At 57.9% G+C, this 25,780-nt stretch overlaps 2 protein-coding genes and 1 pseudogene across 3 annotated transcripts in view; all 3 read right to left on the bottom strand.

The window, feature by feature from the left end:
• LOC127474816 (zinc finger protein 850-like) overlaps positions 1–20,573 on the bottom strand; it is a 454,983-nt pseudogene extending 434,410 nt beyond the window's left edge.
• LOC127474827 (uncharacterized) lies at positions 4,126–12,142 on the bottom strand. 2 transcript variants are annotated; one of them, XM_051796131.1, is made up of 19 exons: positions 11,689–12,142; positions 11,132–11,211; positions 10,814–10,939; positions 10,589–10,668; positions 10,351–10,471; positions 9,948–10,037; positions 9,435–9,539; positions 9,054–9,219; positions 8,489–8,583; positions 7,885–8,034; positions 7,535–7,689; positions 7,039–7,174; positions 6,820–6,954; positions 6,436–6,612; positions 6,090–6,245; positions 5,550–5,651; positions 5,175–5,277; positions 4,818–4,877; positions 4,126–4,731 (listed from the first exon to the last, which is right to left on the bottom strand). In XM_051796131.1, exons 1-19 carry the CDS (start codon positions 11,816–11,818, stop codon positions 4,595–4,597), a joined length of 2,304 nt encoding a protein of 767 aa, XP_051652091.1. In that variant the 5' UTR covers positions 11,819–12,142; the 3' UTR covers positions 4,126–4,594. The 2 variants fall into 2 exon arrangements, with proteins under 2 accessions (XP_051652091.1, XP_051652090.1); XM_051796130.1 differs by having other exon boundaries at positions 4,578–4,877.
• Positions 16,672–25,780, bottom strand: part of LOC127474851 (zinc finger protein 239-like) — a 103,871-nt gene continuing 94,762 nt past the window's right edge. The window contains exon 3 of the mRNA XM_051796161.1: positions 16,672–18,383. Within this exon, the coding sequence (XP_051652121.1) occupies positions 17,293–18,383 (1,091 nt within the window). The 3' untranslated portion in view covers positions 16,672–17,292. The remainder of the gene's footprint in view (positions 18,384–25,780) is intronic.

A 25,780-nucleotide genomic window follows, 5' to 3' on the forward strand; every position in this document is an offset into this window, starting at 1 on the left:
AAACAAATACCTGAAAGAAAGTACCAAGATCAGTGTTTACAAGCCACAGTGCTGTCTACTCTCTTCTACGGATCTGAATCATGGGTCATCTACCACCACCAGCTGTGACTCCTAGAACGCTTCCATCAACGCTGCCTCTGCACAATCCTAAACATCCACTGGTCAGATTATGTGACCAATACATCTGTTCTGGAACAAGCAGCAGTCACAAGTATTGAGGCCATGTTGCTGAGAACACAGCTGTGTTGGGCAGGGCACGTCTCCAGGGTGAAGGACCAAACACCGCCTCCCTAAGATCCTGCTTTATGGTGAACTGCCACTGGCTGTTGCAAGAGAGGAGCCCCAAAGAGAAGATACAAGGACTCCCTGAAACAACATCTCAGCCTTGGCCATATTGATCACCATAACTGGTCTACTCTGGCCTCCAATTGGGAGGCCTGGAGACACACCATCTATAACGCTGCTGATGCTTTTGAGAATGCACGCGGGAACACCCTAGAGGAGAAAAGACAATGCAGAAAGAATCATGCCCTGCAGAATATACCACCTAAGGAGTCTTTCTGCTGTACCTTTTGCAACAGGACATGTCTATCTCATATTGGCCTTTTCAGCCACCAACGCTATTGCAACAAACTTGGGTAGTGCCCTCCCCAAATCTTCGTTTGCGAAGCCCAGCCGTGATGAGTATTCTTACTGGATATAACTGTAATATATGTACATCTATATTTTTGTTCTAGCTCTGCTATTTGTTTTTTTTTTTCTCTCTGGGAAGTAAGCTTTTTCACTGGGTCTCGGGGACTTGGCAGGAAGCCAGGTCCAAACCAACACATGGCTTCTTTGGGAGAGGCTGTGCTGGGGCCACGCTCCAGCCCTGAGCAGTCCCAGCTTTCAGGCAACATCATGGCTGACCCCCAGGACCCTCACAGTCAGCTGACCAGGAAAGTGGGATCCTGGTGTGCTACAGGGTGTGCTGGTGGGCCCCAGCCCTGCCCAGCCCCACAGGGCCCCTCACTCACCGAGCTTCAGGGGCTGCATGGTGGTCACCTCACAGGAGGACGGAAGCTGCAGACCTGGAGAGCGGCTCTCCTGGGAAGAGCTGTCTTCCATCCAGGCCTGCCTGGGGCAGGCAGGGGGTCTCTTCTCCATCCTGTGAATCAAAGAACACAGGGGAGCCTGCCTACGGAGGGCGTCCGAATGGTGGAGTCGAACACCCTCGGGAAAAATGCTGCAGCCAAATCGCCTCAGGCAAAGCGCCTCAGGCAAAAGGCCTCAGCCAAAAGGCCAAGGCAAAGTGCCTCAGCCAAAAGGCCTCAGCAAAAGGTCTCAGCCAAAAGGCCAAGGCAAAAGGCCTCAGCCCAAAGGCCTCAGCAAAGTGCCTCAGCCAAAAGGCCAAGGCAAAGTGCCTCAGCCAAAAGGCCAAGGCAAAGCACCTCAGCCCAAAGGCCAAGGCAAAGTGCCTCAGCCAAAAGACCAAGGCAAAAGGTCGCAGCCAAAGACCAAGGCAAAGTACCTCAGGTAAAGCACCTCAGCCAAAAGGCCTCGGCCCAAATGCCTCAGGTAAAAATGCTTCGGCAAAACGCCTCAGCAAAACGCCAAGTTCCCACGGGGCCACCAAGGGTCGTGGACAAGACGTGGACTGCAGTCGGAGGCTTCTCGCCAGCACCGCACTCCTCTCCTGTCCGGTCGCCGTCCTGACGGACACTGACCCACCGTGGGCCACGGTCGTGCTGAGCACACCTGCTGCAGTGGGTGTCACAAAGGGCCCCTCTGTGACACGCTGCCGGCTGCTAGCAACAGGTCCCAGTGCTTGTTGACATGGCACCTGCCCCCAGCAACGGGTCCCAGGGAGCCACCACGCAGGTTGGAACAGGCAGGGTGTCCCTGGGGACACAGGCCAGCCTTAGCCCTTGGCACTCAGCTGCCCTCAGAGAGTCTCCAGGCCCCACTTTGCTCTCATGTCTCCTCGGGACATCTCAAGAAGCTCCATGTTCAGACAGCCCTGCGTGCCCCCAGGACATCCCTTTCCTGTCCCCACACCGCAGAGCCTGGCCTCTGAGCCCTTCAGTCACAGTAAATGCATAACATTTGCTCAAGCTTAACAGAAACCATGGCTTTTGTTGCCTTTTCTCTTTCTCCCACTGACCAGCAAGAGCTTTGCCCCACTCAACAGCTCTTCCAGCACCAGGCTGCTCAGGAGCCCTCCCAAGGCCTTTACTGCACCCCAGGCCCCTGCGCAGCACCCCGAGCTGCCCCAGGGGTGGCTGAGTGGCCCTGCCAGGCTGGTGGAGTCCTGGGGGGGTTTAGGGCTGAGGGGGGAGGATGGCACCCAGGGGGATCCAGCTGGAAGCGCCGGGATCCTCAGCAAGCTGGGAGCTGTCATCTGCTGGCACAGCCCAGCTGAGCGGCCGCATTGGTCCATCTGAGGGGCCAGGATCTGTAGTGCTGCTGCTCTTGCCTCAGTTCTGTGTCTCTTCTACAAAATCAGACCAAAGAAACCCCCAGAAGCTCAAAGGGCCCTGGAACAGCCCCTCTCTGACAGCCCCAGAGGTGCCCTGGAGCCACTGCCCAGTGTGACCTCGCTCAGGCACCTTCAGAGCCCCGCTCGGCCCTGGGGGGCTGGTGTGGGCATCCGCGCTGCCTGGGGACAGCCAGCGGGGACAACTGGCAGTCCAGGAAAGACGTGGGCAAGGCTATCTTGGCAAAGAGTCCCCCCACTTTGAATTTCCATCCCATCCCCTCAGGACTTGTTCATTTTCCCTTCCGGGCCCTCCAGGCCTAGAACTCTTCTCATCCCACAGGTCCTCTCTGAACCCTCTCTTGTGCTGGGGCTGCCTCAACCTGGGCCGTTTGCCCTCTCAGCACCCTAAGGCACCTTTGGATGTGCTCCAGAGGCCACAGTTTGTCCCCTGATCCCTGCAGTACCCCTTCATTCCCCTTCCTCACCCTTCCTTGGAACTTCATGAGCCCTCCCTTGGCCCTCGAGGGACACAAAAGCCCACGGTTTGCTCTTCTGCAGCCAGGAGAGGCCTCTTGGCCACAGTCCCACCACAGGACTCCTCCACCTGCCCTGCAGCTGTCTTCGGGCCAGATCATACAATCACAGAACCATTTAGGTTGGTAAAGACCTGCAAAATCATCGAGTCCCAACTTGCACCCATCCCCACCTTGTCCACTGGAGCAGAGCACTGAGGGAGTGCCATGTCCAGTCTTGTCTTGGATACCTCCAGGGATGGGGATTCCACCACCTCTCCGGGCAGCCCCTTCCAATGCCTGACAACCATTTCCATCAAGAAAAGCTTCCTCATGATCACACACAAAGCCTCCTGAGGCTTTCAGTGCACCCCAGGCCCCCCAGCAGAAACCACCCTGCCAGGGCTTTCCATGCCACAAGTGTAATACAGAGCTCTTCACTCATTTCCAGCTTCAAGCTCTGGAGCCCCAGCACTTCCCAGGAGCTCTGGGATCCTCTGCAGCCCACTCAGGGCTGAGTGTTCCTTCATGATTCCATCCTTCTATGCCTAGGGGGTCCACCGGAGACCCTTTGAGGCCGCACAGCTGCAATGCAGGGCTCAGTGGGGCATTTTGGGGTACCAGAGATGGAATTTGGAGTCCACCAAGGAAACGTGGGACTCTGCAGCTACAATTCAAGGCCTGTGGGGATGGTTTGGGATATCAGGAATGAAATTTGAGGCCCCCTGCAGAAAACTAAAGGGCTCTGTGCCTGAAGTTTGGGGAAAGTGGGGGATTTGGGTCCTGCAGCTGTGACATTCCCTCGGGGAGACAGCCAACCCCCGCAGCCACACTCAGCCCAAACCCCCCCCAGACCTGCCACCCTCCATCTCCCAGAGCTGCTGACACATCCCACTGCCCAAAATAAGCATGATTGCCCCCAAAATGCCACCTCAGCAGGCCCGGGGGGATGGACTCAGGGAGGGGAGGAAGCCCAAGCTGCTGTGGGGGAAGTTTGAAGGCAGTGGTCATGATGTGGGACAATCTGGAGTCTGGCAATGTCTCCGGGTGACCTCCTGGTCCTGTGGTAGCTGCAGCACAGGGCCTGCTGCTGTGCCACCTCCTGGGGTGCTGGGCCTGGGAGGACACAGGGGTCACAGAGTCGGGCACTGTGTGGGGACACAGGGATAACTGTGGCTGCCCAGGCTGGAGAAGAGAAGGTTTTGGGGTGACCTTGCAGCCCCTTCCAGTGCCAAAAAGAGGCTCCAAGGGAGCTGGAGAGGGATTTTGGACGAGGGCCTGGAGTGACAGGACAAGGGGGAATAGCTTCACACTGGCAAAGGGCAGAGTGACATTGGCAGTGGCCCTGAAATGGGGTGAGAAGGCTCGGGCAGCAGCTTGTCCTTTAGCCAAGGTGGCTTCTCCCGGGGAAAGCCCCAGCCAGGACTCAGCTTGTCCCACAAGCCTGGGGCCAGGGGTGCTGAGGGGGGAGCGTCCCGCTGCCTGCGGGACAGCCCAGGAAGGACACGGTCGGCTCGGCACACTCAGCACCGCGCAGCTGAAGGACACTAGGGCTTTGGGCACGTTGTTGCAGCTTTATTCATCCCCAGTCCTTTAGCCAAGGCAAGCTGCACCTCTGCCGGGCTCACGGCCAGCAGCAGCGCAGTGCTCGCAGGAGGCCTCTTGGTCTTTGCTGTACGAAAGGACTCCTCAGAATGGAGGCTGTCCGAGCTGCCAGGGAGCTGACAGAGATGTCCCAGTCTCTCTCCAAGGGCTGAAGCGCTGTGAGGGAAAGAAACAGAACCCAGATAAAACCCCCCATCTGCAGAGAACCTCTGGATTCCCAACAGACCGCGCTCCCCACTCACCGCTCAGGATGTCAGCCTGACTCTCCGTGGTCTGCTCCCTCAGGCGCCGTGTGATGAGTCCTGGGCACAGAGCTCCATTAGCCCCTGCTCCCCAGCCTGCTCCCAGCAGCAGGGCCCCCAGTCCTACCCTCCTCCCCCTCAGTAGGGCTGAGCCCAGGAGCCCCCAGAAGCTCAGGGCAGTGGGACTGAGCAAGGCGGCCACCAAGCCCCGCTGCGTGGGCAGGGCTGGCAGAGGGAGGTAAGGCCCTGCCCAGGGTGGCCGGGGCTGGGGTAGCCCCAGGACTGCCCCTCGTTGCTGGGGCAGCAGTGGCACAGGGGCCAGGCTGCCCCAGAGGCACCGCAGGGGCTGGCACTCACCAATGAACCTGACGGCCGCCAGGCGCACGTTGGCCTGAGGGTCCTGCAGGTAGGGCAGGCTCTGGTGGATGAAGTCTTCAGCCCTGCTCCTGCTGTTCTGAAGCTGCAGAGAGAACAAGGCATGTCTCTCCAGGGCTGTCACTGGGGCAGTTGGCTGGAGCAGTGCCTCCTGCCAGCACCTCCTGGGACGGAGAGGCCTCCCCTCCTGCTGGCTACAGGGAGGGGACAGGGGCCAGCAGAAGAGCCCCTGGGGCTCTGTTCTTGAGGGCAGCAACAGGGATGCAGCTCCAGGCTCTGCCCAGCTGCAGAGCCCCCAGCCCAGACATGGGATGGGGGTAGCCCTCCCCCAGCCCGGGCCCCTCAGCTTGTCCTTACCAAGCACGCTCCAAGCTCCCACAGCCGCTCTCTCTGCAGCAGGTGCTTGAGCGTCTTCCACTTCAGCAGCTCGGCGGCAGCAAGAAGGGCTTCCCTGGAGGCCTGCAGGACAGCATGAGCTCAGGGATGGCCCGGGGGCCTGGGCAAGGAGACATCTTGGCTCTGTTCCTGGGGGATCCTGCCTTTAGGAAGCTGGGACATGCCCTAGCCCAAAAGTCTGGGAGCCTTTTGGGGACAGCCCTGGGGGACAGGCGTGGAGGCTCAAAGGCCTGGCCTCCGACACAGCCTGTGGGGATGCCCCTGCTCAGGCCATGGTGGTCACGGGCTGCTGTTGAGCCCTGCAGGAGCAGGCAGGGCAGGTGTTGCACAGGGCCGTGCCAGCTTCTCCGGCCCTGCTGGCGCTGGCTCCGCACGGACCTTCCCACGGGTTGTGCTGGGGGAGCGCTGCCTGCTGCCAGCAGCCCTTGCCCCGATGCCCAGGAGCCCTGGGGGTGTCAGCTCAGCCCTCTGTGTGTCAGGGCTCAGCCTTCAAACCTGTACCTTGGCCACGCTGGGGACCTGGTCGCTCATGCGGAAGAGGAGAGGCACCAGTGCTCGCCACACCTCCTTCCTCATCCTCTTCTCATCCCTGCGGACCACCAACTGCAGCAGCTCTGTGAGCATGCGGATGGAGAGCTCTCGCAGCTCGCTGCACTCCTGGCAGGAAGCAGGAAAAGGGAGCTTTGCAAACAGCAGCTCCCTGCCCACAGTGCAGAGGGCCCTGATCATGGCTGCGGGGAGGGCAGCGGCTCCGGCCTCACATCCCAGAAGAAGCAGGGCTGGGCTGCAGGGCAGCTGTCATTGCCCAGTGCCCATCTGAGGGGCTCAGGCTCCACATCAGCCTTACCGAGTCAAAGAGGGGCAGGAGCCTCCCCACAAGCTGCACAGCGATGAAGCTGGCCTTGCTCTTCTTCAGCTGACGCAGAACGTTTCGCAAGGCCAGCAGGATCTTCATCTTGGCGTCTTCGCTGCCAACTTGCAGGATCTTCATCATGCCCGGCAGGAAGAGTTCAATGTTTCTGGCCTGTAGAGAGAAGAGAATGTCCATTGGGTGAAGAGGGCCGTGCCTGAAAAGCTCCTCAGGCAGTCACCCCAGGCCCTACCATGGCAGGGAGTGCGTTTGGAGCAGTCACCCCACATTGTGAGTCCCAGGCCAGGCCAAGCCACTGCTTTCCACCCAGCCCCAGCCCCCGTTTGCCAACAGGGTTGCTCCTGACACCGCCCTGCTCACCATCTTGGCTCTCTGCGACAGCCCGACGAGCCCTTCCAGCAGCAGCCTGGCCGTCCTCACGTTTGGACAGCCCTGATGGCTCTCGAGGTCGGGCTCGTCAGCCAAATCCTCCCACTCAGCCTTCCTGGAGGACGACTGCAGGAGCAAACAGAGCCGTGAGGGGCCGGCAGAGCCTGCAGGGCTGGTGGGAGGGGACCAGGGCCTTTGGTGGTCACTCACAGCCATGGGCTGGGTGCGGGGGCCTTCTGCGGAGCAGCGGAAGCACTGTCTGTGCAGCAGGTTGGCAAAGCCCTCCAAGATCTTGGCCAGTGTCTCCGGCATGGAGGACATCAGCTCCCACAGCTCCGGCGCAGTGCTGGAAGGCAGAGAAGGCAGAGCACTGTCAGCAGGGCTGCCTCAGTCACAGGGCTGTGGCCTGGAGCAGCCCCCCAGAACCTGCCCCTTGGAGCCCTGGCTGCGCGTCCCCGGGGGCCCTGCCCGTGTGGGCAGGACGGGGCTGAGGGCGTGTTCCCCGTGGGGCTGGAGCACCGTGCTGGCTCTGGGCTGGCTGGGTCAGCTTTGGCTGCTGTGAAGCAGGGCTGGAAAGCGTGGGGGGATGGAGGGCCTGACTCTGCAGGCTGTCCTGCAGCATTCCTTGGCTCTGGCAGCCAGAGAGTCTCGGGGTCCCTCTCCCCACAGGGAACAAGCCCACCCTCAAGGCCATCAGGGCCAGTACCTGTCTCCTTGAAGAGCCGCCTTGCACAGGAGGATGACCACTGTGGTGGGGTACAGGTTGGTCATCAGGTGAAGCAGTGACTCCGCTTTCTCCCACGCTGCCTGTGTGCTGCAGTATGGCAGGCTCTCAAGGATGCTGCTGACTATCTTGGGCGCCTGCAGGGAACACAGGTGAGGATGGCACTGCCCCTGGAGTGCAGCCATGTGCTCAGTTGCCCTTCCCATTCCTCTCTACTGCCTTGAGGTGGCTTGGGGGGGCCCAACTCCCCTGTGCTCGGGAGGGAGGGATGCAGGGAGGAACAAGGCCCAAGAGGGCTGAAGGGCACGACAATGCAGCCACAGCCCACTTACATCTGTCAGCCAGACGTCCGGGTCCTCCAAGGCCACATCCAGCAGGCTGCTGGGCACCTGCTGGTCGAGGATGCTGGCATCTCCCAATGCCTCGATGGCCACGAGGATGACATCCGTCCTCTCGTGGGACTGCAGGTATTTTCCAAAGGCCTATGGCAGCAAGGAAGGAAGACACGTTGCGCTGAGTGCCCTGATGGTGCTGCTTGGCTGAGCAGCTCGAGCGGCCCTGGCCAGACGTGCCCACCACTGCTGACAGCAGTGCCCACAGCAAAGCTGGCAGCAGTGCCTGCAGTCCCTGCATGGCAGAGGATGAGCAGAGAGGGCCCTCCTGCTGGGGGGGGAGGGCTCATGGGCACAGGCTGCTGGCCCCACCGAGAACCAGGGACTTGCTGGTGGCCAGGAGCACTGGAGCTCCTGCTGGGGCTGAAGCTGCTGCTGGGCCACTGGAGTGCAGCCCTCGTGCTGTCCCTGCTCAAGGATGGCAGGAACCCTCTCCCCAGGGAGCTGAGTGCACGCCAGCCCCACTGCTGTGGGGTCCTTTGGCTCACACCAGTGCCCTGCTGGTGCCACGGACAGGAGTCCCAGCAAGGGCACAGCTCCTTACCTTGGCACAGTCCCTGGGGCTCAGAGAACACAGCGCGGAGGTGGTCACAGCTTTCCGGTGGACTTGGCCTGCTCTGTCCTTTAGCCTGGATTCAACTAAACACCGGGGCAAACACACAAGAGTCAGGAAGGCAGAGCAGCTTTGCCAGCAAGCTCACCAAACTGCCCTGGCATCTGCTGGCAAGGGGGCAGGACAGGAGCAGTCCAGGATTTTGGGAGGGTATCAGGACCAGCTTCTTGTTATAGGCACTGGAGGGACCAGCCAGGGTGGGGGATCTGCTCTTCCCCACCAGGGAAGACGTGGCTTTGGGACAGGGAAGTCAAGAGGGGCTTTGGCTGTGGGGCCCACAAACCAGCGGGCTGCAAAATCCTGAAAGGAAGGGGAGGAAGGAGAGCAGCAGCAAACAGATCCTGGCCTTGAGCAGAGCGCTCAGGCTCTGCAGCAAAGGGGCAGCTGGGAAGCTCTGGGAAGCAGCTGGGAGGGCAAAGGGGGTCAGGAAGCAGATCTATCAGATGTCTGTGTGCAGAGCAATGAAGCCCAGCACTGCTCTGCCTTTTTTACTTACAGATGAACTCAGCCAGGGCAAAAAGAGCATGGAAAGCTGCACAGCTTGTCTGCTCCTCAGAGAACCGGAAAAGGATGAGACATCCCAGCAGCTTTCCTAGGAGAGGGAGCTGGATCTCCCCAGAGCAGACAGGTCCAGCAGTGCCTCTTCTGACGTTGGCATGGGCCTGGATGAGGGAGGCATGAGCAGAAGGGCTGAGGGCACAAAGGTGGTGCCAAAGCCCCCCTCCCGAGAGTCTGCCCAGGGCTGGATTCCTGGGGAGACCAGGCTTTTCAGAGCCCTGCGTCCCCATCTCTCAGAGCAGCCATGTGGGCAGCAGCCCTGGCATGGAGAGCAGCAGGGATGGGGGCAGGGTCTGGCTGGAGGGGGCCTGGTCCTTACCTGCAGAATGGAATAGTCAGACAGCACACAGGCCAGCACATTGATCCTTGCCATGGCCCTCTCCCTCACAGCCTCTCTCTTGCATCTGGTGAAGTCCAGCAGCAGCTGGGACAAGAGAAACAGCGGGTGAGCCCTGGGAGCAGACTCCAACACCAGCAGCAGCACAGCTCCACTGCTGGGCCGCACTCGCCCCATCCCTCAAGGCCTCCTCTCCCCTCCAGCAAAGCCTTCAATGGGGTGTCTGCCCCTGAATTCCTGCCCAGGTCGGGCACAAAGGCCCCAGAGCCAACCTCATGGCCAAGGAGGAGGGCAGGTGCCACCCTCTGCAGCCCCTGTGCTCCACAAGAGCCTGGGGCCAGCCCCTGCTTCCCCACAGGAGGTGGGCACCCTCCCTGCAGGGCACTCTGCCTGTTCAGCACTGCTCTGGGCACCACTCAGCCAGGAGTGGGCAAACCCTCCCCTCCAGGATGAGAAACAGCCCTGGGACTCCCCCCATTTTTGCTTGTGCCAGACCTCCAAGATGCCCTGCAGCTCCTCGCTGACTTCAGAGGCAGGAAAGCTGAGCACCATTGTCCTCAGCATGCTGTCCATGGAGTTCAGGGTCTGCAAGGAACACAGAGAGCAGTGGCAGTCATTCTGCTGTTCCTCCCAGCCCCAGGAGAGCCATCTGAATCCCCCGTGCCACAGGAGGAGGAGGAGGATGCCCACACTTCCCAGGAGAGACATGGGCATAGACAATCTGCGAGGGCAGAGCAGCCTGTGGCATGGGATGCAGCCAGGCCCATGGGAAGGGGACGGAGGCACGAGGGGGGGAAGTACCCTGCCCTGTCTGGGATCCCTGCTCCTGTGGCAGCATGGGATAGCCAGGGAGCAGGCCAGAGGGGCTGGAGGCCCCTGGAGCTTAGCCAGCACTTACCTTGATGTAGAGGGCAAGGTCCTCTTTTGGCATTTCCTTCTCTGCAGGCAGCCAGAAGACACTCGAGAAACACGCGTGGAGGAGGCTTTTGGCTTTGCCCTCCAGCGCTGTGTCCACCAAGCTGCAGGGAGAGGGCAGGACATGGGTTGCACACGGGTGCTGGGAGCAGCCCCTCGATGACTCGTGCGGGTGGCATCAGACCTCTGGGCCAGGGGGCCCGTGACGGATGGGCAGGTACCTCAATTTCTCCAGAGCCAGCATGGAAAGATGCCGAAGGTCTGTGCACAGCTGGTCCCTTGGCTCTTCTTCCAGCAGCGCCTGCAGAGCAAAACCGGGATGGCACCTGCTGGCAGCTGCCAGCACCCAGGGCCTCCAGTCCCTGACCCGCACAAGCGCTGTCCACACAGGCTGCCTGTGCCAGGGGGCTTTGCTCCCTTCGCCACATTGCCCAGAGTGCCCTCACCTTGATGTTCTCTGACAGCTGGTACATGTCACAGAACAGGTCCAGGCCCTGGGTCAGGCCATGGTTCAAGGCGCTTCGGCACAGCACGGAGATGCTCTGAAGAAATGTGGCCTTGTCTCTCTCCTCCTGCCAGCCGGGGGACAGAGACACAAACATGGACTGTGAGTGGGCGGACACAGCCAGTGGGACTGCAGCACAGGGGGTGCAGTGCCCTGCAGGAGAAGCAGCCCTGCCATGCCAGCACCCCTCCAGCAGCCTGGCAGCACAGCCCCTGCCAGCAGACAGCAGCACAGCCGCCCTCCAGCTGGCTGCAGTTACCTTGTTGGGGCTGGTGACAAAGGCCAGGATGGAATCAACAGCTTCCTGCTCCTCCTTGTAGATGGGCAACCAGCTGGCATCTAAGGGGGGAAAGAGCAGGGAGAGCTGCAGAGGGTCCAGCGAGAGGAGGGAGCAAAGGATATCTGCCCTCCACCCAGCTCTCTGTCCACTGCCTTGGCACAGCCTTCCCTTGCAGCTCCTGGCTGGAGGGTGCCCAGCAGAGGAGCTGCCATGCCTGGGAAAGCCCCAGTGCCCCGGGCTGAGGAAGGCAATGGCAGACAGGCAGGAAAGGCCCAGGCTCCCACAGCACGGCTGCCTCCTGCCAGCCCAGCTGGCCCTCGCTGCCCACAGCCCAGAGCCCCTCTGCCCTGTCCTTCTTTGGGAGAGGCTGTGCTGGGGCCACGCTCCAGCCCTGAGCAGTCCCAGCTTTCAGGCAACATCATGGCTGACCCCCGGGACCCCCACTGTCAGCTGGCCAGGAAAGTGGGATCCCGGTGTGCTACAGGGTGTGCTGGTGGGCCCCAGCCCTGCCCAGCCCCACAGGGCCCCTCACTCACCCAGCTTGAGGGGCTGCATGGTGGTCACCTCACAGGAGGACGGAAGCTGCAGACCTGGAGAGCGGCTCTCCTGGGAAGAGCTGTCTTCCATCCAGGCCTGCTTGGGGCAGGCGGGGGGTCTCTTCTCCATCCTGTGAATCAAAGAACACAGGGGAGCCTGCCTACGGAGGGCGTCCGAATGGTGGAGTCGAACACCCTCGGGAAAAATGCTGCAGCCAAATCGCCTCAGGCAAAGTGCCTCAGGCAAAAGGCCTCAGCAAAAGGCCTCAGCCAAAAGGCCAAGGCAAAGTGCCTCAGCCAAAAGGCCAAAGCAAAGTGCCTCAGCCCAAAGGCCGAGGCAAAAGGCCTCAGCCAGAAGACCAAGGCAAAGTGCCTCAGGCAAAGTGCCTCAGCCAAAAGGCCTCGGCCCAAGTGCCTCAGGCAAAAACACTTTGGCAAAGCGCCGCAACCAAACTCCGCGTTCCCACGGGGCCACCAGAGGTCGTGGACAAGATGTGGACTGCAGTCGGGGGCTTCTCGCCAGCACCGCACTCCTCTCCTGTCCGGTCGCCGTCCTGACGGACACTGACCCACCGTGGGCCACGGTCGTGCTGAGCACACCTGCTGCAGTGGGTGTCACAAAGGGCCCCTCTGTGACACGCTGCCGGCTGCTAGCAACAGGTCCCAGTGCTTGTTGACATGGCACCTGCTCCCAGCAACGGGTCCCAGGGAACCACCACGCAGGTTGGAACAGGCAGGGTGTCCCTGGGGACACAGGCCTGCCTCAGCCCTTGGCACTCAGCTGCCCTCAGAGAGTCTCCAGGCCCCACTTTACTCTCATGTCTCCTCGGGACATCTCAAGAAGCTCCATGTTCAGACAGCCCTGCGTGCCCCCAGGACACCTCTTTCCTGTCCCCACACCGCAGAGCCTGGCCTCAGAGCCCTTCAGTCACATTAAATGCATAATGTTTGCTCAAGCTTAAAAGAAACCATGGCTTTTGTTGCCTTTTCTCTTTCTCCCACTGACCAGCAAGAGCTTTGCCCCACTCAACAGCTCTTCCAGCACTGGGCTGCTCAGGAGCCCTCCCAAGGCCTTTGCTGCACCCCAGGCCCCTGCGCAGCACCCCGAGCTGCCCTAGGGGTGGCTGAGTGGCCCTGCCAGGCTGGTGGAGTCCTGGGGGGGCTTAGGGCTGAGGGGGGAGGATGGCACTCAAAGGGATCCAGCTGGAAGGGCCGGGATCCTCAGTGTGCCGGGAGATATCGTCTTCTGGCACAGCCCAGCTGAGCGGCCGCCTTGGTCCATCTGAGGGGCCAGGATCTGTAGTCCTGCTGTTCTTGCCTCAGTTCTGTGTCTCTTCTACAGAATCAGACCAAAGAAGCCCCCAGAAGCCCAAAGGGCCCTGGAACAGCCCCTCTCTGACAGCCCCAGAGGTGCCCCGGAGCTGCCTGCCAGCCCAGCTGGCCCTCGCTGCCCACAGCCCAGAGCCCCTCTGCCCTGTCCTTCTTTGGGAGAGGCTGTGCTGGGGCTGAGCTCCAGCCCTGAGCAGTCCCAGCTTTCAGGTAACATCATGGCTGACCCCCAGGACCCCCGTGGGTCGGGAAAAATACACAGCTCAGGGGGGGCAACCCCTACAATAAATAACTCAAGTGGCCGTTGTTTTTCTGCTTTGCTCAATCCCGGAAGTCGCTGCTGCAGCGGGGCCGTGTCTAAAGCTGCTCTTTCCAAGTCTCATAGTCCTGGTGTTCACCTACAAAAAATTGATGACTTTAAAAAAAAGAAAAGATGTGGCAATGCTGTTCATGATGCCTTCAGCAGTCACCAAGAGTTCTGTTCTGCAGAGATTTCAACTATTTCCTAAATTCCACACTCGTGGCTTCAGGCCATGACTTGCCAGAGTAGTCCCAGAGCTGGCCACTGCCCAGAGATGCCCTGGGGCAGCTCAAGTGCCCAAGTGGGACAAGTGGCCCGGGGTGTGTGGGAGCCCTTTGGAGCAGGAGCTGGTGGGCAGGAAGGGCCCATCTGGGGAGGGGCAGGGAATCCCCCCCTGCAGCCCTGCTGCCCAGGCTGAGGAGGGTCCTCTCCAACCCAGCAGCACATCGTGTGCCCTTGGGGGCTGGGCTGCCAGGGCTGTTCCCAGGAACGGACTGGCCAAGGTGAGGAGCGTCAGAGACTGAAATGGTTCATGACTGTCCTGGGTTAAAAAGGGTTTTCCCCTGGAGTTGGAAAGTGGTTAACTCCAGGAGGTGGTATTCTTGGTGTTGACCCAATCAGCACCCCTGCAAAGTTAAACATATCACAACAGACCAGAAAAGAAGAGATTACGTAGCTGAAAGAAGAGCAGTAAAATTAAACATATCACAACAGGCTGGAAAAGAAGAGATTACGTAGCTGAAAGAAGAGCAGCAGCCATGGTCTGAGACCACGAGGAGAGAGAGGGGCCAGGGAGCCCCGCTGGGGGCCAAGGCCCCCCAGCCCCCCTTCTGGGGCTGTAGAAAGTCGGAACAGTGTTAAACTGGGTCGAGTACTGTGGCCAAGAGCCAAGGGATTTTTTCTCCACTGTGAGTGAGCAGCAGGAGCGGTAAATCCAGCTACGACTGCTGTCTTGAAGAGGAGAGACACTGCTGCCCTGAAAGTGGAAAGGATCTTTTCATCTTCCCTTCAGAACTTTTATCGGAGGGAAAGGAGGGATTTGATCTAATGTAAATATATTGCTTTTCCATAGGAGAGAGAGTTAAAATTGTGTATATAATGTATTATAGTATTTATTTGTGTAAGTAATAAACTGTAATATAATTCCTTTCCCCCCATACTGAGCTGTGTTTTGTCTGAAAACCCTCTCACACTGAAACAAATTGGGGGAGGGGGGGCTAGGACTTGGAAATTGGATTTTTGAGGTTCTCAAACTGCCACAATGATTTATGCATTCTGGGATTGCCAGGGCACTTTTGCACGCTGGGAAGAGGCAGCTGGACCCATCCCCCCTGCCAGTGCTGCTGAAGGTGTCAAGCCCTGAAAAGGTGAGAAGAGCCGTGTTTACCAGGCCCCTCACGGGAACTCTGCGCAGGCCCAGCAGACCTTGGAGGCTCGAGGCATGGCCCGGGACACCATCCATGGATATAATAACTCATAACTTCTTGGAGTGTGGGGGCTTCCCTCCCCCACCCCCAATGGATCAAGGCCACCACTTCAACTGACAGACATTGGAGCTGCAACTCCCAAGTTCCATCGCTGGACCCCGTGGGCGGTGACTATAGACATCTTTCCACTCTCAGCTTTGCTTTCCTTTACTCTCCCTTACCCTTATCCTGTCTTTCTTTCTCTCCCTTATGCATTTTCCCTAAAGGTTCTCTTTATGCCATATTGCTGTAGATGAGAGATATAGATGATAACACCCAAAATGGCAATATTACTGTTTACCTTTGAAACAAAAGTGTTCTAAATTAAACCCTACATATATATGTTTTCAAACATTAATTATTTAGTTTCATTTCACTCAAATCCACCCCAAGGGATTTATTAATAAGAACCTGGTTACCCCCCCCCTTTCTGGGGTGGGTGGTAACAGACCCCTTGTAGCAGGATGTTCTACCTGGAAAAGAATCTGATGGGAGAATGCAAGCACTGCAAGTTCTCTGTGGGGAGTTACTGCTGGTGCCAAGGGGTTGGTTTAGTGTTGAATTGTGCCAAACCCAGCCTCGTTCCCCAACCTTCCAATACACATCCTGCTTTTGGAAGCAGAGTTTGACAGATCAGCTGCTCACTGACCTGGGAATATGTGACTGGAGATCCATCACTGGATAAGCATAAAAGCCCAGGGCCAACTTTCCTAGAGGAGATTCTTCCACAGACTTTGTTGAAGTCTGCGGAGCTTCTCCTGTGAAGCAGGGACAGCTCTTAAAGAGAGAGCTCTGCCTTGATTTATTTCTCTCAGACCCCGCCGGGCCCTCCCCGCTTCCTGCCGGGATCGGACACCGCCGGCGGCCCCGGCCCTGCCGGGCTCCATCAGCCTGAGCAATTGCTGCCAAGGAGGGGCCGGGGGTTTCCTCTTGGCCTTCGTCTCCCTGGCGCTGGGGCTCGGCTTCTACCTGCGCCAGAAGGTGAGGGGGGTCCCAGGGGGTCGTGTGTCCCCCCAGAGCATCTGTGCCCCCCCGGGGACCCCCCACCCCGCTGTCACCCCCTTCTCTCTCCCCACAGAGCTCCTGAGCCGGTGGTGGCCACAGCCCCTCCCCGGGGCCTCGGGCCCAGCCTGGACCCCTCCTGTCCCTGTGAGGATTTTGGGGGGTCGTGTGTCCCCCCCTCCCCTGCTGCCACTCCTGATCCCAGGAAAGCTTCCCAGTTCTCCCCAGTCCCAGTTATTGAAGGGCAGTGCAGGAGGGGCTTGGGGGAATCCCAAGGGGTGGAGCCGAGTTTGGGGGGGGTAGAACTGGCCCCAGGATGGATCTGGAGTGGGGAATTCCCCTGTGTTCCCCCTGTGTCAACCTGCTCTGGAGGGGCTTTGGGAGGGCACCTGCCCCTCAATAAAGCACCCCGTTCACCTCAAAAGGTGCTGGGAACTCCCCAAAACCTCCACATAGCCCCCCAGTAATGCTCAAACCCACTCAAAGCCCACCCAGGACTCCACCCAACCCCTTCTCTGGGGGGACTTCTCTGGGCACTGGTGGTGCTGGGAGCCCCCCCGGCTCCGGGCGAGCAGTTCTCGGGTGAGCGGGGGGTGGGAAGGGGATGGTCAGTGGGAAAAGGGGGGTCAGAGGGGACAAAAGGGGTGGTGGGACCCCAAACTGAGCATGAGAGGGCTGGGGAATTAGAGGGATGATATGGAAGTGGTGAGAGAGGGGGGAAAAAGTAGGGGTTAGGACCCCTAAACTGATCAAAGGGGGGGCTGAGGATGAGGGGACCATGAAAAGGTGGAAGGAACAGGGAGAAGTGTGGAAAAGGGGGGGGGGTCTGGTGGGTCCAACAGTCCCATGGAGGTCTTTGGGCACAAGGGGGTTTGCAAAAGGGGGCTAGCCCCCCTGACCTCCCAACTTACTGTGGGGTGCTGGGGGCTGCTGGATCCAATCTCAGCCTTGCTTTATGACAACAGTTGCAGTTTAGAAAAATTACAGAGGTGGGACTGAACACTTTTGTTTCCCAGGTTTTAATGATGGCAAATCAGATCTATTGATAGAAATGAATTATTTAGGATTACAAATGATCAGACCACAGATTTTTAGAAGAATTATTTACTGCACAATAGAAACACTAAAACTACCAGGAGTACAGGATAAGATAGGACAGTGCTCTATAGTAAAGCAATTGTTGAAGCAATTCTACTAAAGCTGGCACAAAAGCAATGATTATTAATTAGAGATGGATGGAACTCCCCCAGACCAACGCTCGGGGGGAGATCTCTGCTCTCAACCTCCAGGAGGGACCTTGGGAGGTCCCCAGCCAAGGCAGGAATCTCGACACACCCCCCAGGAAGGGTTCGGTTGGAAGAATGTGCCCCTGTGAAATGGGACTGGCCCTTTGTGGTGGAAAGGGATGGAGTGACAGTTACTGGACTCCAGGGGTTGCCTCCCCATCAGGGGCTTCATTCAGGGTGGAAGCAGCGACCGAAGCTCTTCCCATAGTCGGGGCTTCCCTTACCGGTGGGTCCGTTGGTGTGAGGTCAAGGCAGAGTTCTGGGTGAAGCTCTTCCCACACTCCCCACACTTGTAGGGCCTCTCCCCGGTGTGGATGCGCCGGTGGGTGATGAGGCTGGAGTTCATGTTGAAGCCCTTCCCGCAGTCGGTGCAGCGGAAGGGCCTCTCATCCGTGTGCGTCCGCTGGTGCTGGATGACATGTGAGCTGCGTTTAAACCTCTTCCCACACTCCCCACACTTGTAGGGCCTCTCTCCAGTGTGGATGCGCCGGTGGGTGACAAGGGTGGAGTTCCGGTTGAAGCCCTTCCCGCAGTCAGTGCAGTGGAAGGCCCACTCCCCTGTGTGTGTCGGTTTGTGCTTCAGGAGATCTGAGCTGGTCTGAAACCTCTTCCCACATTCCAAGCACTTGTAGGGCCGTTCCCCGGTGTGGATGAGCTGGTGGGTGTGGAGGCTGGAGCTGATCCTGAAGCTTTCCCCACACTCAACACACTTGTAGGGCCGTTCCCCGGTGTGAATGCGACGGTGCACATGGAGGTTAGAGCTGTCATTGAAGCTCTTCCCACACTCTCCACACGTGTGGGGCCGTTCCCCAGTGTGCATGCGCTGGTGGGTGAAGAGGTGGGATTTTCGCCTGAAGCTCTTCCCACATTCCCCACACGTGTGGGGCCGTTCCATGGTGTGGATACGCTGGTGTCGGATCAGGTTGGAGTTGTCAGTGAAGCTCTTCCCACATTCCCCACACATGTAGGGCCGTTCCCCAGTGTGGATGTGCTGGTGGGTGAGGAGGTTGGTGCTGCTCCTAAAGCTCTTCCCACATTCCAAACACCTGAAGGGCTTCTCCCTGCTGGGAGGCTGCTCAGGGACCACCAGCTCAGAGCTCCCCCTCAAGCTCCAGCCGCCTTCCCGGCACAGGCTGGCTCTTTCCTCCTCAGAGCACCCTGGGCTGGCTTTGGAGCCCCTCCTGCGGGGGGATCTCCGGCCCTTTTCCTCCCCGCTGCCTTCCTGCGCCGGGGAGCCCTTCAAAACGGCCTCTCCCACCAGGGTCTCACGGGGGGATTTGTCCTCCGGGCTCTCCGTCCTCAGCTCGGGGCCTGGGGCAGGAAGCAAGAAGGACAGGCAGGGGATTTGCCTCCGGCCCACAGGGAAGGCCAAGGACATCCCCCCAACTCCGGCCCCGGCAGGACGGCGGCGCCAGCGGGGTTGTCCTGCAGCCGGGGCCATGCTGGGCTGACAGAGCCAGCACAACACCCGCCCAAAGGGACACTGACTTCCTCCTCACCTGCCTGGGGGGCCCAAGGCATCTTCCTCTTCCTCGCAGCCTCCTCCTCCATCCGCCCAAGCTTTGGGAAGGACAAATCCTTATGGGGGGAAAACAAGGGCTGAGTGTGTTGGCTTGTGGGTTCCTCCTGCCCAAGTCCATCTCTAGAACTCACCGGGCATCCTGTGACCATAAAAACCTCCAAAACACCAAGATTCGGCCCAGAAAAACCCAAACCACAAAGATTCACACAAAAATTACTCAGAAATAGCAAGAAGACCCTTAGTCCCTCAAATTGCAAAAAGTTGAAATTTACCTAAAAATACTCCAAAATATTAGCCCAAAAAAATCTCTCCCAGATGTTCCCCGTCATTCATCTCTTCCCTCTGGAATTGAGAAGGTCTCTCCTCTCTGGGATGCTGAGGTCCTACTTAGGGATGCTGGGAGTGTTGGGGGTCCCAAGGGTCCCTTTTCCTCTGACTCTCGCCTTACGGGTCCCACATTCCCAGATATTCCCCCTCTCCAGGTTCTCCACTCTGTTGTCTCAGGGATCCCAGATGTCCCCACTGTCCAGGTTTTCCCTTCTCCGCTCCCCAGTTTCAGGCTCCTGGGTCGCTTCTCTCGCCCCTTTCCCATCGTGGCCGCTCCGCTCACCCGACAGCAGCAGGAAGGGCAGGGACAGGGGTGGAGCAGGAACAGGAACACCAGGAAAACAAGCACCTCCCCCCCCATCCCGTGGGTGCTCTGGAAGGGGGAACTCATCCCAAATATCCTGGGGGGAGCGCAGGGGATCGGGACATACTCAGGCTGCCAGCACAGATTTCCCTGCAAAGTCTGCAGGGAGTCAAGCTCTGCAGAGGAGATTGTGCCCCATGGATGGGATTGCAGAGGCTCCCTCGGGTCCCCAGCAGGAATCACCAACCAGGAATAGACACAAAAGGTCCCTCCACAGATTTCGGGGGAGCACCCTGTAGGGAGGGGACAGTGTCACCCCACCAGGGCAGGGCTGGCAAGTGGGAGGCTGCTCCAGGGCTCTGCAAGAGGCCTCGTGCTCTGCTCGGCCCCACCACTGCCTGGTCCCAACACCCCCTGCTGCCACAGGCTGTGCCCTCACCGTGGCCCTGCAATGGCCCTGCCTGTCCCTCACCCAGGGCCCTGCCCGTGGCCCTGTCCCTTGGCTCTCTCTCTGCCAGCTCAGTGTGGGGCACACGGGCTGGGGGTCCCTCCCAAGCCCCCCGGGCAGCCGGCGTTGGCTGGGGGGATGTGAGGGCTGGGCCTGCTCAGCACAGCCCCGGCCTCGTGCCCAGCACCTCTTTCCTGCCCCACACAAGAGCTTCCCGGCCCCCCCAGGGCTCCCCTGCTGCTGCCTCTGCTCCTGGCCCTGCCTTTGCTGCTCCCTTGGCTGGGGCAGCGGCTGCAGGGGGGGATGGCAGCAGCTTCAGCTCCACGGCACTTCCTGGGGGGAGCTCAGCCCGGGGGGACGGGCAGGGACCTGATGGGGATGGACAGGGGCCCAGCAGGGACAGCCAGGGCCTGCAGGGGAAGGCACAGGCACAACCTGGCCCCCCACACTGCCAGGGCTGTCTCTGCTCCTCCTTGCAGGCTCCATGGCCAGGCACAGTTTGTGTTCCTGGGTGCCCACCATCTCAGCACTTGGAGACCCTCAAATCAGCGCCCGCAGCTCTGCAGCAAAGCCCCAGCTCACCTGGCACACAGGGGATGGACACAGCACCTGCTCGGGGATGGGCACTCACAGCTTTGTCTCTTCCCCACCACGGGGCTCTCCTTCCTCAGCAGCACCTCTGCCTTGCACTTATTCTCAGCCTCACCTCAGGGACAGCTCTGGGCTCACCTCCGCGCCACTTCTCAGCCTCACCTCAGGGCCTGGGCTCAAGGACAGGAACCTGCAGGGAGGGGACATCATGGGCAAGCTGAGGGCTGCCTGCTTGCACTGGCCTCTGGGCTTCTTTCTCCTTCTACAACCAGCCCACAACTTAGCCTGCTTTGCTAACACCACACATTTACACACTGACCTTGGAAATAGATATGGACAGACATCTCTATCACCCTGGGGATGGAGCCTCAAGCATGTGCTGCCATAGGAATGGCAATCAGAGAATCACAGAATCAGCCACGTTGGAAAAGACCTCTGAGACCATAAAGTCCAACCCTGGATCCAACCCCGCTGTGCTTCCCAGACCATGGCACTGAGGCCACATCCACTCTCACCTTCAACACCTCCAGGGACGCTGAGTGCCCTCCCAGCACAGCCCAGTGCCCCCAGTACAGCCCACTGTGTTCTGTCCCAGGGTGCCGGGTGATCCCTCTTGGGGTGGGGTTGGAAGGGATTTGGCAGGGGGGGGCTCGGTGAGATTTGGGGGGATCTGGGGAGTTTGGGTGGGGATTTGGGGGTCTTGGAGGCATTGGGGGTCAAAGGGATCTGTGTGTGGAGGGGATTAAAAGGAAAATGGGGGTTAGGGAACATTTGGGAGGGGTTAATAGAGCCTGGGGTGGGAGAGGAGGGGCTGCACCACAAGCAGGTGAACCCTGAGATCCCCCTTGGTGTCCCCAAGACCCTCTTGGTGTCCCTAATTCCCCTCTTGACACCCCAAGATAACCCTGGTGTCTCCAGTATCCCCAGGGCCTCCCCATGGCCATTATTCCCTCCTTGACACCCCCAATTCCACTGTCCCCAAACCCCATCCCTGATGTCCCCAACCCTCCATCTCACCCCAGGAGCCCCCCCATTAGACCCTATGACCCCAAAACCGCCCCCCCACACACACTCACAGAAAGGCCAAGGGCATCTGGGGACACGTTGGGGACAGTTGAGGGGATTTGGGGGGCACTGGGTGATTACTGGGACACACTGGGGGGAACCAGGGGGCATTGGGAGGGACTGGAAGGTTACTGAGGGATGCTGGGAGGGCACTGGGAGGGACTGGGGAGGTACTGGGGGATTACCAGGACACAAGGGGAGACAGTGGGAGGTTACTGGGCAATACTGGGGGTTACTGGGTGCTCACTGGGGGATCACTGGGCCATACTGGGTGGCAGTGGGAGGTCACTGGGACACACTGGCTGGTCACTGAGGGGGTTACTGGGCCATACTGAGGGTCACTGGGAGGTCACTGGGCGATACTGGGGGCACTGGGATCCCCTTACTCGGTTCTGCTACATCTCCCCCCTGCATTTTGGGGGGCACCCACAGGACCCCTCCCCTGAGGGCTGAGAGATCCCCCTAAACCCCACTGCTGGGCTTTAGGGGACCCTCCAGCCCCCCTCCCTGTGAGGTCTCTGTCTGCTGAGTTTTGGGGGTCTCTGGGGTTCGGGGGGGGAATTGGGATCCCCTTTCCCTGGGGTTGGTTTGCCGACACAGAGACCCCATAAAATCCTCTCAAAACCCCTGAAATCCCCTCAGAAATCCACCTCTGGACCCATCAAAACCTCCTTAAAGACCCCACAAATCCCCTCAGAGACCTCATCCCCCTCCAGGACCCCCTAAACCCTCTCAGTGACCTGCAAAACCCACTTGGGACCCCCCAGGCCCTTTCAGGGACCCCGAAAACCCCCTCAGAGACCCTCAAAACCGTCTGGGACTTCTGAAACCCTCCTAGAAACCCACAAAACTCCTTCAAAGTCACTTTTCCAAAGCCTCCCATGACCTCCCAATTCCCTCGGAGTCTCCAAAACTCCCTCAGGGATTCCCAAACCCCTTCAAGGACCTTCAACCACCTCCCTAAGTCCCCTCAGGAAACCAAATCCCCTCAGAGACCCTCAAAAACCTCCTCAGGGACCCCTAAAAGCCCCCAAGGGACCCCAAAACCACAGAACAGCAGAAAAGCTTTCTGTAAAGGAAGGGAGCAGAAAATCTGAGGAGGAAAAATTGAAGCAAAGCAATAAAATCATCCTGGCCCTTCCAGTTTTTCTTCACCTTTTTCTCACTTTTCCTTTTTTTAGGGTTCTTTTTTTCGTTGGGTGGTTTTGAATGTTTTTTCCGAGGGATTTTCTCGGCAATCGAATCGAACATCCGGGTTCTTGGGAGGCCCCCGGGCCCCGCGGCCCCCGAGACGGTTCCAAGGCCCTGCGCTCTGACCCTCGGGAACCCCTGAACCCCCGCGCTAAACCCTCCCGAGCCCTCCAGCCTTTCCCCCCACAGCCGCGCTCCCCGCAGCCCCCGAGGGGATCCCCAGACCCCGCTCTCCCGCACCCCCCGCCAGCTCTCACAGACAAAGGCAGGACCCGCCGCCATCACCGATTCCCGCTCTGCGCGCGCACCGCCTTTAGAGAACACCGCCGCAGCCAATCAGCGCGCGGCCACGCCCCCTTACGTCTGCCGTCACTCCTGCGCGCCGCGCGGGGCAGCACGGGAGTTGTAGTCCTTGCGGCGGATCAGAGCGGCCATTTGCACGTGAACGGAGTGAGGATAATACTTTTTTGGTTTTATTGTTTTTCTGTCTTTTCCATCTGTTTTCTCTTTATTTTTCCTTTTCTTTTTTCTTTCTCCTTCCTTTTTTCCTCTTTTTTCTTTTTTCGTTCTCGTTTTCTTTTTTCTCTTTTTTCTTGTTTGTTTCTTTTTTATTATTTGTCTCATTTTTTCCTGTTTTTCTGTCTTTTTTTTTCCTCTTTTTTCTCCTTTTTCTCTTTTTCCTCCCTTTTTTTCTTCGTATGGCCTTTTTGACTTTTTTTTTCTTTTTCCTTTTTTTTTTTACATTGTTTTCTATCAATGGTGTTTTCAAGGAAGATTTAAACACAGATCAAAACAATCTCCAGGTACAAATCTCATGACAACAGATAATCTACCATTGTTCCTGGTCCAAGAGGATTCCCAAGATCACAAACACTGAGATGTGAAGGGTACCCACACAAAAAACAGCTTTTCCTGCTTTTTTCCACAGGTAAAGCAAGTGTGGAAGGGGCACTTGGCCCCAGGCAAGATGCTTTTACAGCCACTTTAGGCAGCCCAGAGTGGATCTGGCTGGGAAATGGGATTATGATTATGCTTTCAGGGACTATTTCCACAGTACATTGAGGGAAAACATTGAGGGCCATTTCTTCATCTCCTGAAGGGATGAGAAGAGGGGGGAGCAGGTGCTGTGGCCCCAGAGCTTCTCTCTGCTTTGGGGACACTTCTGTGTTTTCCTCTGTCCATTGAATTCCCAACAAAGAATCCAAAAAGCTACAAGAACTCCAGTCTGGAGTGCTCAGGACATGTGGAAGCAGGGGAATTTTTCTTCCCAGCTGGGATTGAGAGTGCAATTTCACACTCCTTTGGAGAGCATTAACTAAGACATCCCATTTCTGCCCAGGGATCTTCCAGGGGGAACTCAATCCGGGCTCGGGGCAGGTCCCCGCAGGGGCAGCAGCTTCCTCTGCACATTTGAGGGGATAAAGCTGCTCTAACCCTGCACTCCAACTACTCCACAGCAATTTAGGACCTCTGAGGACAGTTCTCCACTGTTTCCACCCCAGCAGAGACCTGAACACATCCCGTGGGCACTATGTGACCACCCCTGGCATTAACACCCTGCAGAGATGAAGACACTGACTGTAAAGACACTTGTCTACCTGGAAACCTCCACTTTGTTTGCTACTATACAGCAATAACATTTTCTATTCATATTGCAGCTACAGACCTAACAAATAGAATTGCATATATTGTGCTTTAGAAATTAAAATGCATTCCAAAGTCAGGCAATGCTAAACAATGAAAGTCTTGAAACCCTCCCCCCCTCTTTCCAGTTTCAGAACCAGCCCACTTCCTCACTCTTCACAAAGGGAGAAACTCTCTCTCTACACCTCTGAAACAAAAATTCCCTCCCCAAAAGTGATCAGAAAGAGTCTACTTAGGCACTACTGCAAATGGAAGTTGTCTAATAACCATTCCTTCTAATTCAGGAAGAGGAGGAGGAGAAGAAAGTCACAACAAATGTTTGGATTCCTTCCTCTTTGACGTCTTCTCTTCCCTATCTGATGCTCTGGGGCATGTGCAGGGGGGTCAGCATCTTTTCAGAGATGGCTCCTTTCACATCAGAGCCCCTCAAATTGGCTTCCTGGAGGTCACAACCTGCTGGGTCACAATTCTGAAGGGGAAAAGAAGAAGAAGTGTCAATGGAATGCACCCAGAACTCTGTTCAAAGCTTTACTGGAAGTCCATTTACCTGAACTCCATTGTACTCTGAAGCTGGAGAGGTCAGCCAAAAGCCACCAATCCCCCCAATTACCAGCTGACTACAGGAGAGAAAGGAATAGGATGGAAAATGAATCCCAACTCACTTCCAAATCAGTTCCTGCCAACGTTGCTCCCCTGAGGTTACAGTTCTTTAGTTTGGCGTTTCTCAGCGTTGCAACTCGGAGGTTCATTCCTGTCATCTGACTGCCCTCCATGGCCACTCCTTTCAGGCTGGCACCTGGAACACACACAGAAAGGGGTTCTGTGAGGAAAACCAGTCAGAAACACAGCAGCTGCACACTGGTGCTGCCTCAGAGCTGTGTGAACTGGAGGAGGACAAGGGGATTTGGGGCTGAGATGGTCACAGACTCAGTGCAGCCCTTGTGGGCCCTTCTCAGGGTTGGACAAACCACAGCTGGACCTTTTCCGGGCCATAGAAATGGACAAACACAGGCTTCAGTTGGCACAGATTGACAAGGCAAAAGCTTCTCACCTTCCAGATGAGCTTGAAGGCCTGATGGGTCCTCAGAGTTGCAGCTTTCAGGGACGCTCCCTCTGCGTTGGAGCGCAGCATCTTCACCCCTGGCAGGTTGGCACACTGGCACAGACAGGAGTCACTGAGAGCCAGAGGAACAACACCAAAGACAATCAAGAAGACACTTTTAATTTCTGCTTTGGGAGTCAATCCCATTAAATCATTACTGGGAGGAAGTGTAAAAGCTTTGGGAACCAGAACAACTCTAGAATATATTTAAGAACTCGATGTTTTACACCGCTCTGTTTGTTCCAGCTCCTCTCTGTTAACACAAGCCCAGCCCTCCCAAGCTGCAGCAGCTCTTCCATCCAGCACAGGTCAGCCCTCTCCAGGCTGGCACAGCACAGGTTGGCACGGGCCAGGTTGCAGTGGCTCAGATTGGCCACCTTGAAGTTGATGCAGCAAAGATCCAGGTGGGAAAGATCTGCTCCACTGAAAGTGAGACCCTGGAAATCCCAAGGAATAAACCCCCCAAAAAGGTTACAGAATAGAAGGGCTAGGTCTGGATTACAAAGTCAACATC

This window comes from Manacus candei, unplaced genomic scaffold (genome assembly GCF_025592945.1).
Source record: "Manacus candei isolate 608988 ecotype Guabito, Panama unplaced genomic scaffold, ASM2559294v1 h1tg000045l, whole genome shotgun sequence".
Lineage (NCBI taxonomy): Eukaryota > Metazoa > Chordata > Aves > Passeriformes > Pipridae > Manacus > Manacus candei.

Coding starts and splice junctions, on each gene's coding strand:
- LOC127474827 (XM_051796130.1), bottom strand. CDS start 11,818: ATGGAGAAGAGACCCCCCGCCTGCCCCAAGCAGGCCTGGATGGAAGAC. Junction 10,472..10,588: donor CTGGCTCTGGAGAAATTGAG/GTACCTGCCCAT, acceptor CTCTCCCTGCAG/CTTGGTGGACACAGCGCTGG. Junction 4,878..5,174: donor GGCGGCCGTCAGGTTCATTG/GTGAGTGCCAGC, acceptor CTCTGTGCCCAG/GACTCATCACACGGCGCCTG.